Genomic DNA, 13,173 nt, shown 5'->3' with positions numbered 1-13,173 from the left:
GGACCAACATGGATTGAGGGGACGGCGGCTAAAGCCCGGGCTTTTGTCTCGCTCGTGGAACGTCATCTCTTTGATTGTGGTAGGCAGCGCCTTGAATCCAATTCTTTTTCCTTATCCCACAACATTTATATATATATTTCCCTTTGAACTCTTTTCAGAGAGTATTGGAATATTGGGTTTTGCATTTGTTGTCCAAATGCAGCCACAAGGCCTAGACAAAAAAGGGGCAATTTGCACGATTGCCTTATTCGGGGGTGGTATTTAATTTTTGCCCCTCAAATTGCTAGCCTTTAATTTGTGTCTTTCGCCTAAAAATTTATGGGTTCCGGGCACGAAACCCCGCTCAGTTAAAAAAAATTTAAAAAAAAATCGCAAGGCAGAATTTGCCTGTAAAACTCTATCTTAAGGCAGGCAAAACTCTACCTTAAGGCAAAATTTGTTAGCTTATAACGCAGAGTTTGCCTTCAGGCAGGTAGAGTTTGAATTCAAAACTCTGCCTTGTAATTTTCTTTTTATTATTTTTGACTGAGTAGGAGTTTGAACCCCGGAACTCATAAGCTTTTAGGCGAAAGCCAAAAATTAAAGACCAATACATTTGAAGGGAAATCCTCGCAAAAAAGGGATAACTGATGGCCCATTAAAATTAAATGTTATATAAGTATATATTCACAAAATTGGAAGAGTTATTGCATTTATGAAGACCATGTGAAGAAATTGGTAACACCAAAGAGCTGTGTAGTCAGTAAAGTGACACAATAGCGGAAGCTTCAACATCGTATGACGTATCATGTATCCCATTAGCCGCACGTATTACATCGCTATAATCGAAACCACTGTTACCGGCACGAATTCATTAATATGAAACATTTTCATTAATTATAATGTCCTAGTCTAGGAAAGGATAGAAAAGTGATTTCATCGTAAGGTGTATTTGTATTTAAACACATATATTTGTTTTCCCAGTTACATGAGCGGAAGTCCCTTTTTGAAATGTCGTTGCTCTCATATGATGACAGAAGGTCCGAAACAAAAATGATCTAATTTGACCAGTGTACATTAGTCATATATATGTTTCAATTTATATAAACTTATTTCCTTATTAGTCCATGCCAAAAAGAATGACTCTTTTCTATATTTGAAAATAATTTACCTTTATGCAATGATTTATAGCCACACAAAATATATGTGACTCATTTAACATCGCAAGTTTAAAAGTCTTTTCTTCTTTCTTAAACTCCGTGCCCAGTCAAATGGGTTCACATAAATTGAAACAGAGGGAGTATATGTCTAAGACCTTATCGAAACCCTAATGCTCAAAGAATAAAAAGAAAGACAGGATGCCATGCACTTGTTCCATTGCAAACTAGATAAAACTGATCAATTACGGGAAAAGAATTCCCTACAGATTCTTGTCCCCCATTACGATTTCCATTTCTCGTCCACAGAATTTTCTTTTCCGGAAATTGAAAGCCACTTTAATTTCCTTTTATGTAAGAATTTATTACCATATGCTAGTAGGCTACTGTCTTCCAAAGCTGAATCTTTCGAATTGGTGCAGCACTAAGGGAATAATTTTAATTTCCACATGCTCTTTTCCATTATAAAACACACCCATTTCTTTTCATGCCAAGCATCAAAATTGTCAATTGTTCACTTCATTTACTTACTATTAAAAGGAATGGCTCAAATTCACAGAATTGAGCTGCAAGCTGAAATCAAATCTTCTCCGGAAAAACTCTTTAATGTTTACAAGAACAAAACCTTCCTCCTTCCCAAAATAAGCCCACACAAATTACAAAGCATTAAAGTGCTTGAGGGAGATGGAAAGAGTGTTGGCTCTATTAGGCTATGGACATACAATATGGGTAAGTTTGAATACGAAGGAAAAGGAAAAGCGGGGATATAATTCATGCATCTTTTCAACAAAGAGAAATATGATCGACTATGGGTTATAAATTGCTAAATTAGGTTGAAACTAATCCTCTAATTATAAGCATAGTTTACTTCTATGAAACACAAAGTTGTATCATAGCAAATTAATATAGTTAGGTGTTGACATAAAATATGGATAAGATTTTGCCGTACATGAAATGATTATTGCCGTAGTGGATATTCAATCTTTAACGACTTTAATCCATGCTTTCAGGTGCTCCGGTAATCGCAAAGGACAGGATTGACGCTATTGACGAGAAAAACAATTCAATGACATTTGAACTTATTGGAGGTGAAGTCACCAAATACTTCATGAATTTTAAGGCTACTATTAAAGTGACTAATGAAGGTAATAGGAACTCGGTGAATTGGAGTCTGGAATATGAGAAGGCAAATGAAGATGTCCCAACTCCGTACTCCCATCTCGATTATCTAGTTGGCGTATCTAGAGAGGTTGATGCTTATTTGCTTCTTTAAATACTAAAACTCAAATATGGGAATTATGTAATGAATTGCCTAATTCTCTTCCTATTCTTATAAGTACAACTTTCTTGGATTTGAGCTTCTTCGTGTATCTTGGTTATATCTTAGAAAGAAATGTTCTTGCATCTTGAAGCTTTCCTGCTTCTCTCTCTCTCTCTCTCTCTCTCTCTCTCTCTCTCTCTCTCTCTCTCTATATATATATATATATATATATATATTCTGAATAAATAATATCCCAATGGAACAATGGATATCACTTCTTATGGAAGCTCTATATTTTCTTTGGAGAATATGGTAAGATTGGTCTAAGAGGGTAGAGCTTATTAGGACGTACTGTTTGCTATTGCGTGCTGTCGAATGGTGGTAACAGTTTGTTACTTCTAGAAATTACTCTAAATAAGATTATAAATTCTCGTGTCTCAAACATTTATTTTATCACTCTCATATTATATTTTGCACCTTAATATTTGTTGTGATTTGTAATTGTTTAAATGGAAGGACTAACAGTTTTGTGTAGGCTATCACTGTATTAGTCGACTAAGTCCAAAGAGTAGTCAACTGAATTTTAGCAGTTTTACAATTCAACCCCCGCCCTTCTTGTACTTTCAGTTTTTACACTGCACCTTTGAAACTCATCTTTAATTTGTATGATCACTATGTATGTATATTACCTTAATAGAATAAGTTGTTACTTAGATGAGCATTTTTAAGCCTAAAAATAACGTTAAGGGAAATTATGATCCAATGGGTGGAAGAGGAGTATTATAAAACCATTTCTTATATGTTAAGGGTTTTTTTAACGCTTTTCCGTTCTTTATAATATTATAAATTTATTCCTCAAATTGCTGATGTGTGGTATTATATAATGACGGAAAACAATACAATCTATCCAAATATTGTATTCATCAAAACAATACAATATAATATAATACAATACAATACAATACAGTAGCATGTCAATGTCATTGTACAGAGAGGCAAAAAAGTAATCGGGAGCACTAGTATTAGGATCACCGAATAGTTAGTTTAGGCACGGGAAAGAATTTGAAGGAATATCTGGCCAACTTTGACCAAAGAGCTTGTTTTTTTCTTAAATTAACAGAACTTGTTAGTCCTATCACGGAGTTACATGAGTTCAGTGAAAAAGAGGATCTAATTTGATGAAACATCACCAGAAATCTCCACAAGAACAGCAGCCCTGCTTAAAATGATGAAATCTGTAATTATCTCGCATTATGATATCTCGATTTGTGATCTTTGAGATGTGCTTCATTGTCATATGGCAGTCAAAGCAGATCCTAATGTTCTTGAATACACGTATAGTGGTTCCCTCAGGTAAGTTCAATAGGCCAAAGCAAACTGCTAACCGTTCACTGTGAAATAAGCATTTCTCTTTTGTTACCTTACCTGGTTCTGGATAAAGTACTGATGTTTTGGCTAAATTGTTAGAATCAGTCCGAATCTTTTGCATCAGGTTTTCCAATCTGCAATATACTTTTGGCATATCTATATGGCTTGTATCACCAGAAAAGAATCTATGAATCTTTGCATTCACCTCCACCCAGCTACAACCGGGTTCCTTCTGGACCGACTTAGACTTCATCAGCTCTCTTTGTTTGAGTGCATCACTTGCCTTGCCTGCTTCAACATACATGTTTGAGAGGGTGACATAAACTGATGCATCACCGGGGTCATGCTCTAATATTTTACTGGCCGCCATCTCTGCCAGTTCAAGGATACCGTAAAATTTGCAACCTGCAAGAAAAGGTCTCCAGATTGGAGCACTGGGTTCAATTGGCAACTTCTTTATGAATTTGAAAGCATTCTCTAACTGCCCTGATCTACTCAGTAGGTCAACCATGCAGCTATAGTGATTCTCTTCAGGTGGAATTCTGTAATCTCTTGTCATAGACTCAAAAAACTCTTTCCCTTGTTGAACTAAACCACAATGGCTACAAGCAGAAATAACAGCAAGGAAAGTAAAACTCGTTGGTGATACCCCTTTCTCCACCATCTTTTCAAACAAGAATATAGCCTTCATTGGATTCCCATACTGTGAATAAGCTTTAATCATTGCGTTAAATGTCACATCATCTGGTGTAGATGTTAGACAGAAAACCTTCTCAGCATCCTCTAAATTGCCACATTGTGCATATGTTTCTATTAATGAGCTTGCCACATGCAGGTTCGTCTCAAACATCCCCTTAACTACCCGAGAATGCACCTGCTTGCAGATTGCCAAGGATGGCAGCGACGAACAGGCCTTCAGACTAACTGAACATGTATATTCATCACAAGCTATATCATTATTTAGCATCTTATGGAAGACCTCCAATCCGGAAGCAACCTCCCCATTGTGAACAAGTCCAGCGATCACTGCATTCCATGATGCACTAGATGCTTTATGTCCCATCTCCTCGAGCTGTCTTCTAGCATCACCCAGTTCTGCACATTTTGAGTACATATCTATGATAGCAGTCCCAACGAATAACGCTGAGTTCATTCCATGTTTAATTACCTGAGCATGAAGTGCGCAACCATAATCACGATATTCTGCAGAAGCTGCACATGCAAGGGCCACAGAGAAGGTGTATTCATTAGGTTCAATATTGTTCTTTCTCATCAAACAGAATTGTGTCAATGCCTTATAGAAGGCCTTTTGATGGTACAGTCCAGATATAAATGCAGTCCAAGATATAAGGTTCCTACTAGCAAGTCCTAGGAACAAATTCTCAGTCTCCTCAATCATTCTGAACTTGATGTACATCGTCAAAGCTGAATTCGCCACCACCATAAGTGATATAAATTTCAGTTTTACAATTTGAGCATGCAACTGTTTTCCTACTTGAACAGCTATAGAAGGCCCTCCACAAGCAGATAACAATATCGAGTAGGTGTAGTGGTTTGGCGCGATATCTAGATTGCCCATATTGACAAAGAAAGCAAAGGCATCAGATAACATTCCATTGCTTACATACCCGCCAATCATGCTATTGCACGAAGCAACATCAATGCAAGACATCCTATCAAATATCATCTCAGTACTTTCTATTTTACCACACTTGGCATACATAGTAAGCAGGGCTGTAGCTACCAACTTGTTGAACCAAATAGCCGTCTTAATTGTTAAAGCATGGTATAATTCGCCAAGCTCAAGAATTCCTTCACTGCTACAGTACCTCAACTGATCAATTATATATTGCTCATCCATCTTATTGCTAGCACAACTAAAAGAATCCATCACAGACTCTCCTAATAGCTCATCAGTTGCATCGGAATTTCTGAAATTGCCACTGCTTTCCATACCTATTTCAGCTTCATTTGCACATTCAGTGACATACAAATCTGCAACTCTTGTTCTTTTAACCATTTCATCAAACAGTTTGCGTGCAGCCAATTTATTTGAAGAATATGTCACCTTTCTCCATTGAACCGGCTTTAAGTAGCCATTTACAGTGAAAGACAAGGAACAAAAGATTGAGCTACTCATTTGGAGCTTCGAATTTACCGCAACAAAGTGAATTGATCCTTGTTCCTCTCGGTAAATAATTAACCAAGTGCTAAGCCTTTTGTAATATTAGATCAATTTTAAAAATTAGGTACATAAAATATCTAGTTTTGCGGAAAGATCATGGCCTTACATCCCCAAAATTAACACATAAATTCGCCCCTTACATACATGATAACAAACACTGAATGAGATAGAAATAAATTGGAGCATAGTGTAAGATGGGTCTTTTGGTAAAATAACACAAGTTATGATAGGGGTCAATTATCAGCCGTCCATTTATTATATCCAGGTGAAAGATAACACAACCAGATTCTTGAAATCAAGAACGTGCATGGATTTTGCATCTGTTCTATCTCAAAAGTCAGCAAACAATTTCAATTTTTTTCCTCTTCAAAATACCCTAAGAGAGTTAACTTCAAGACCCGTTAGTAGAATTGGGTATGGAATTGACTACAAACTCATGGCATTCTCACCTAGCTACAAGAAGAGGAAAAAATACAAAGATGCATTGGTAAAAGCAAGTAGAAAAGAGTCTCCTTATGATGTTTTAGGGGTGTCTTCATCTGCTACTGCTGATGAAATCAAGAGGGCATATCGCAAACTTGCCCTAAAGTATCATCCTGATGTTAACAAAGAGGTAAGCCAGCCCTTTGAATTACTCCCTCTGTCGTATCTTAGTTTTACTGGACAGACACAAAGTTTAAGGAATAAAAGAAGACTTTTGAATATTGTGGTTCTAAATTAAAGATGTGTAATGTAGGATACTGTGGTTTTAAATTTAATGTTTGAATTATCAACTTATTAAATATAGAAAGAGACACTTTTTATGAGACATATCAAAAAGAAAAGTAAGACACTTAAATTGGGATGGGGGGAGTAGTTTTTCATGAATTACTCTTTTCGGTGACATGTCTTTAACCCCATTTCGTGCAGAAGAGATGTTTGACTTGATAATTTTACCTGTAGGATGACCTTGATAGGAGCTTTTTTCAATCAAGATTAATATGCCTATGCCAAGTGCTTAAGTTAATAGGACTACCACAGTTTGATATGAATTCTGGAATCTGAAAATATTAAGTGGGCGGAATAAAAATTGTGAACTTTGGAAAAAAGTAGTGTTTGTTTTCAAGTTGAAAATAGTACTTGGAAATTGGAGTTGTGTTTGGACATGGATACAAATTGGAGTTGTTTTTGAATTTTTGTGAGTGATTTGGAGTGAATTGTGAAAATAACTTTTTGGAGTTTTTCGAATTCCAGAAAATAGTAACAATTCTATGTCCAAATAGTTTCCCGGAATAAAATTCCGGAAAAAGTGAAAACTATCCATGGCCAAGTGAAACAGAAGTTTGGGGAAAATAGAACAAAGAGTTTTATGATTTGTTATTCTTATCATTTTGCTCTAGTCTCTAGGAAATGCTTCTGAACTGAATTTAGCCATTTCATAGCCTTGGGTAGGGAAGCACTCTCTCTGTTTCTGTTTGTGTTGTGTATAGTTTGTAACTCATTCTTTTGTGATGCCTTTCGTGGTCTAAGAATAGTCTGCCTTTGCATCTGTGTTGATCTTGTTTGAAATTAATCTAGATTGAAACATTTGAGGCACTCCATTTCTGATGCTAAAAATCACCCTTTCCTGATGTCTGAAGTTGTGCTCGCAACTTTGTCATTTCAGATTGTTGTCAAACAAACTTAATTAGCAGAGTAAACTGCTGTCAGTATTCTGTATCTGTAGAACATGATTACATAAACTAAAAAACAAAACAAAGATAGCTCCAGTGTGCAGCACTTGAGGCATAGATCATCTGGATTTAGTAAAATTCTGCAATTATCAGAACTCGTGGATTGAGCTTGAAGGTCCAACTTTGGTAACTCTCTATACTGCTTTGCAAGTGATGTTTTTATGTTCGCAAAGAGGACGAAAAAGGGAGAAAGTTGTACATAGACTGGTACATAATCGTGATCGCTCAGCTTGTTGATTGTTTGTCACTGAAATATTCTCTGATTGATAGAATCTGTATTTTGCATAGCATAAAGCAATACTTCCATGGGATCAAATTCCCTTCCCTCTGCTCTAGTGTATATATGTAGGCACACACACATACATATTTGCAGAAGTGGCGATGGCTAAAGTGTCTGAAGTTGTTTAGATGTGTTGGTATGTGACTTGACACTGTTTACTGTTTGAAACAAGAAGAAGAAAGAAAGGTAGTGATGATTAGGGATCGGGGTCTTGAATGTGGGTTCTTCTCAACTTCCATACTAGTGCTTGTCTTTGTGCATGTCCTTTTAGTCCTTTTTCAAGTTTTTGGCAGTTAAGGGTTGAAGAAGTGTAGTTACTTATTCGCTGCTTTATTTCATTTCTACAAGTTAACTTTTATTCCTGTTGGGAGAGGCTGAGTTTCGTGCTGAGTACTTCCTATTGGTAGTGCTATCTCAGCTCTTAGCCTTGGGACGATTCATAGAATGAAGAATGTTAAGAGTATTCAACCTTGAAATAACTAAAATGTTGTAAGAAAGACGACATTTGGCATTGTTGCCTACAGCTGTAGTGGTTCATCAGTTCCAGCCTTCCCATACTTGCTTTGTATTTTACTTGTCCACCCAGGGCCAGGATTAGCACTAGAAATAACAGAAAATGGTATCTAGCAACAGAAATTCCACATATACTGCAACACGATTTATTTTGCGTTAGGAAACCAACGGATCATATGTTAAATTACCTTCACTTTGTTTAAGTACTTCAGACTTGTTTGATGTCTTTCTGTACAGCACAATGCTCAAGAAAAGTTTATGAGGATTAAGCATGCATACAACACACTATTGAACTCCAAAACCAGGAAGAGATATGATTCTAGAAGTGACACATCAAGTTATTCATATTATAGTGGAGCAGAACAAGGTAGAAGTACTGCAGATGAAGAAGACTTCTATAGCTTTGGTAAAACATCTTTGCCATTGTGATATATGCTGCTAACTAGTACTCATGTTTTGTTAATAAGGGTGTATGTTTATGTTCGGACATATAAAATATTAGTTTTCTACAAATAGTCCTCGGCGAAGCCTTGTAGTGAAGCAAAAGCCATTTTACATTGCTATCTCGAAGTCAGGAGATAGTTCAAAACCTCTATCATTTCTGTCCTCAAAGAGAACTAGATGACGTTTATAAGATTTATAACATGAAAATGGTTAAAGTATCTATCATCCATTAATAAATCAACTAGAGTGTGTATACTGAAATGCCTCCAGTTTCTTGATTGTATGTAAAGTTTACGAAAGAAAGCATTTAGATCGAACTTCTGAAGGATACATTTGCTGACCTTATAGGCACCAGCTCACAAAGTAGAACGAAAATCTTACTTTATGAGGATTGAGGTCTAACCTTTACCACGACATTTAGCTCTTCAGGCTTCCCCCACTCCCCAGGCTTTTATAGACAAACAGCAGGGGGAAGCTCCATCGAAATAACTAATTCAATCGTGGATGACCATTCTCACCAGAGAACCTGATTACTTGATTGTTTAATATAGTTGGAGCAATGGTAAAGTTGTCTTCGTGTAACCTATAGGTCACAGGTTAGAGCCATGGAAGCAGCAACTAATGCTTGCACTAGGATAGGATGTCTACATCACACACGTTGAGGTGCAGCCCTTCTACCCTGCAAACGCGGGATGCTTTGTGCACTGGGCTGCCCTTTTTGGATGTTTGAACCCGATGTTGAAAATTGTTTGTGGTAGCTCAAAATAGTTACATGAGTGATGACACCAATATCTTGAATATAGCAATACTTCCACCATACAACATCCAGCATAAGGTCATTAACTTCAGTGTTCCAGAGGTTTCACCTACGATATCCATACTAACAAACCGTATGTTTTCATTAAACAAAAAGAAAGCTCAAAAATAAAAAAATAAACAAGAAATATAAAGCAGAAATATACATTAATCTGTTCAGTAAGGCATTTTTTTTTTGCTTTACATTCTTATGATTAACCCCTTCATGCTGCAGGTAGCTTTTTCAGGGATGCTCAGATAACAATAGGTAGATTTGCACATGGCTGCTAAATATACAGTATCCGTATCGTCAATGTGCTAGGACATTTTTGTATGTATAGCTTATCTTGCAATTAAAGAGTTACGTGGTTCTCAAGTCTAAGTTCTTTCTGCAGCGGACTTCTTTAAGGATCTCCAAGAAGAATTTCGGAATTGGGAGGCAAATGTTGATTCTGGGGGGAAACCAAAGAGTCTGTGGGAAGAATTGGCGGTAAGAATTTTATAAATTCAACTTATGAAAAAGAAAAGCACAATTGAGAAATGTAGAAATGGTAAATTGCTATTTCTTCTTTTCTCCTTTTAATCATTTGCCTCTCACCACCCTGTAGGTCTTAACCTTTATTTTCTCTGGGTCCAGGGGGTTGAGAAGGTTTCCTTGGATGTGAAAATCGTTTAACTATTAGAGTTGGAAGAAATTGTGGTACTTTTACTTTGCACGCGATAAGAAAGAATCAGCGTTTGCAATTTGATTGTTGACAGGAAATCGGAGAAGAATTTGTTGAGTTTTTAGAGAAGGAGCTTAATATAACCGATGCAGAGGTTGAAGACGAAAGCAACAATGAGAGACGCTGGAAGGGCAATGCACAATCTGGAACAAACGCAACTGGTAATGCAAAACAAAACAGGACAGATAATGATAGCAGTATTGAAGAAAATATTGATGATATTGAAGCCGCCCTTGCCCAATTGAAAAAGGAATTAGGTCTCTGATGGGATTGAATTGATACTCCTTGCAAAGAAGAGCAATGATATATTGAGCAACATCTTTTCGGTTGTGTCTGGCTGCAACTAAAATGGTTTGAACATGTACCAACTGAAAATCACAAAGGTTTTGCTTTCTTGTCCTTGCACACCTGTTGCTATTGACAAAGTTTTTGTAGTAGCCATGGAGAACTGGCTGCTGCATCTTTCGATGTCTTGGAAGTATCTAGCACTAATATATTTTTTTTAATGATGTATACATTTGTTATGCACTTGATGCTTGGACGAGCACAATGATTTTGTTATTGCACGAGTTTAATAGCAAACACGGATATACTGCACACTAATTCCCATACGGTGGGTTAATTTTTGACGGTATACTCCTCAACCTACTGCCATATGATTGTTCATAGCAGCAGCAACAACAACGGACCCAGCGTAATCCCACAAAGTGGGGTCTATGATTGTTCATAGTGTGAGCCGATATTCAGCAAAATGAAAGATCAGGTTTCTGGGTAGTTCTGTTTTGTGTTGTGTTGTGTATTGGTTAAAACCCATAGAGCCAGGTAGACTAGTTAGTTGGTAAGACGTGGCGGTGGGCGATAGATCATCCGTGAGTCAGCAAGTACAAAATACCGGACAGGTGTCTGTGGCCGGTCGGGGCTTTAACTAAGCTCACCGTTTCCGGAGGAAAAGACTACAAAGAATCCGGGGACACATGTCAGCCCACTGGTCAAGCGCATGCAGTCAGCCGTTAGGGAAGATCCCAGGTCTTCCTCCAACATTTGTCACTCTTTATTACTCTTTATTGTCAACGTTCATATTAGAAATTAATAGGGCATGATTCGTGGATCATGTATACCCTAGCTTATCTATAAATAGAGAGCTTCATTTTCATTGTAAGACATTGTGAATTCGATAAGCAAAAAAAAATACTTACCATTTCTTTGTGATCTCCAATCTAGGGATGGCAGTGGGGCAGGGTGGTGTGGGTTCAACCTCAAACCGTGAAGATCTCAACCCGCTCCGCCCCGCCCCGCCTCGCATAACAAAGTTCCATGTTTTCAACCTGCCCTACCTCAACCCACATAAACTCGCCCCGCACCGCACCACATAGTTTAAAAAAAAAAAAAGTTACTTTTAAGAGTATTAACTCGACGGTAAATCTTCTTCCGATTTGAGAGGTCATTAATTCAATGTCCACTACTTTCATTATTTTCAGCTTGAGATAATTTCTTTCTAAATTCAGCCTTTGACAGTAATTACTAATTAATATATTCACTTTTTTGTCTTCTTTAATATTCCTTATTTGCTTTGACTCAATAGCTGAAACTCCCTGTACAAATGAATATAGATACATATTAGGGGAGACACATTTATATGCACTGTTGCTATATTTTTGTTTCACTGGGATGATTTTAATTTGGCCTCCGAAATTTATGATCCTATATTTAATTAGCGAAAATTGCAGGCTTCAGACTCTGAAATTTCTGAAGCCTGCAATTTATGATCCTATACTCAATTTATATGCACTGTTGCTTGAAGATAAGTTTGCTGGTTCAATTGCAAAGCTCCTCAACTTAGCTACTTATTTTGATTAAAAATATATTCTTAAAACATAGGATATTAGAATTGCGAAGTGTTTGAGTGGATAAGTGATTAAGGCGATACATTCAAGTTGAGCTATTCTTGAGTTGTCTTTTAGGGCTCGTTTGGTATGATGGATAAGCAAAAATAGTCCTGGGATAAAAATTTAGTGCCGCCTTATCCCACGTTTGGTTGGAATAAAAACTCGGAATAACTAATCCCGGGATTAGTTATCCCGGGACAACTTGTTTTCTAACCAAACGAGCCCTTAGTGTATAGAATACAGTTTATGACACATGATTCGCTAAACCCGCAATGTAACCACTTTAATTTGTTTTTTTAAATTGAACCCGCCCCGCAACCATATAAGCTTAAAATCACCCGAACCGCTTAAACCCCCCGTCCCCACCCGCCCAGCCCTGTTGCCATCCCTACTCCAATATATATATCTTCAAGTTTTCAAGTTCAGTCTAGGTTCTAGCTCGGAGACATATATCAAAGCTCATGGCTTCATTGGAACCCAGGCTACATTGCTTTGAATATTATTACTTTTCTTAGAATTAATTTGTTCTTCTTGTTAATCTGTCATTTTGGTCATAATTCGCGTGTCCATAACCACATATACAAATCCAAATGTACAATTTTATGGGTAAACAATTTGGCGCGCACCCTGAGGCCTGGACAATTGTGGTATCATTGTGACCCGCTCACTTTTAGTAATTCGTCTAAATTTCTTTTAGGACACCCATTTCAGGTATGGCAAACACTGGTAACAATCAAATCAATGTCAACATCGGAAACAATGGTAACAACGACCAGGTGGGTGTGGACTGACTCCAACTGAGGATAATGGTGTCTCTGCCTGAGTCTCCTCTGAAGGTGAAAATAAATGTCGATACCGGAATTTCATG

General features: G+C 37.2%; 3 protein-coding genes across 5 annotated transcripts; 2 read left to right on the top strand and 1 right to left on the bottom strand.

The window, feature by feature from the left end:
• Positions 1-1,478: 1,478 nt before the first annotated feature.
• LOC132056819 (MLP-like protein 423) lies at positions 1,479-3,591 on the top strand. 2 transcript variants are annotated; one of them, XM_059449182.1, is made up of 3 exons: positions 1,479-1,865; positions 2,147-2,224; positions 3,518-3,591. In XM_059449182.1, the coding sequence occupies exons 1-3, from the start codon at positions 1,586-1,588 to the stop codon at positions 3,574-3,576; spliced, it is 417 nt and encodes a 138-aa protein (XP_059305165.1). In that variant the 5' UTR covers positions 1,479-1,585; the 3' UTR covers positions 3,577-3,591. The 2 variants fall into 2 exon arrangements, with proteins under 2 accessions (XP_059305165.1, XP_059305164.1); XM_059449181.1 differs by lacking the exon at positions 3,518-3,591 and having other exon boundaries at positions 1,545-1,865; positions 2,147-2,547.
• On the bottom strand, positions 3,287-5,910 carry LOC132056817 (pentatricopeptide repeat-containing protein At3g24000, mitochondrial-like). The gene has a single exon (XM_059449177.1). The coding sequence runs from the start codon at positions 5,903-5,905 to the stop codon at positions 3,584-3,586; it is 2,322 nt and encodes a 773-aa protein (XP_059305160.1). The 5' UTR covers positions 5,906-5,910; the 3' UTR covers positions 3,287-3,583.
• A 111-nt stretch (positions 5,911-6,021) lies between these two features.
• On the top strand, positions 6,022-11,001 carry LOC132056818 (uncharacterized). 2 transcript variants are annotated; one of them, XM_059449179.1, is made up of 5 exons: positions 6,022-6,563; positions 8,693-8,861; positions 9,930-9,962; positions 10,090-10,184; positions 10,454-11,001. In XM_059449179.1, the coding sequence occupies exons 1-5, from the start codon at positions 6,174-6,176 to the stop codon at positions 10,682-10,684; spliced, it is 918 nt and encodes a 305-aa protein (XP_059305162.1). In that variant the 5' UTR covers positions 6,022-6,173; the 3' UTR covers positions 10,685-11,001. The 2 variants fall into 2 exon arrangements, with proteins under 2 accessions (XP_059305162.1, XP_059305163.1); XM_059449180.1 differs by lacking the exon at positions 9,930-9,962.
• Positions 11,002-13,173: the final 2,172 nt, after the last annotated feature.

Source organism: Lycium ferocissimum, chromosome 5, assembly GCF_029784015.1.
Source record: "Lycium ferocissimum isolate CSIRO_LF1 chromosome 5, AGI_CSIRO_Lferr_CH_V1, whole genome shotgun sequence".
NCBI classification, from domain to species: domain Eukaryota; kingdom Viridiplantae; phylum Streptophyta; class Magnoliopsida; order Solanales; family Solanaceae; genus Lycium; species Lycium ferocissimum.
The sequence above is the reverse complement of the archived record's forward strand: the minus strand, read 5'-3'. Positions and strand labels throughout refer to the sequence as shown.

What these genes read in the sequence shown, in the direction of transcription:
- LOC132056819 (XM_059449181.1), top strand. Translation starts at nt 1,586, where the DNA reads ATGCTCTTTTCCATTATAAAACACACCCATTTCTTTTCATGCCAAGCA. An exon ending in GCTATGGACATACAATATGG is followed by an intron (nt 1,866 to 2,146) that starts GTAAGTTTGAAT and finishes CCATGCTTTCAG; the next exon opens with GTGCTCCGGTAATCGCAAAG.
- LOC132056817 (XM_059449177.1), bottom strand. Translation starts at nt 5,905, where the DNA reads ATGAGTAGCTCAATCTTTTGTTCCTTGTCTTTCACTGTAAATGGCTAC.
- LOC132056818 (XM_059449179.1), top strand. Translation starts at nt 6,174, where the DNA reads ATGATAGGGGTCAATTATCAGCCGTCCATTTATTATATCCAGGTGAAA. An exon ending in ATCCTGATGTTAACAAAGAG is followed by an intron (nt 6,564 to 8,692) that starts GTAAGCCAGCCC and finishes CTTTCTGTACAG; the next exon opens with CACAATGCTCAAGAAAAGTT. An exon ending in GTCTGTGGGAAGAATTGGCG is followed by an intron (nt 10,185 to 10,453) that starts GTAAGAATTTTA and finishes GATTGTTGACAG; the next exon opens with GAAATCGGAGAAGAATTTGT.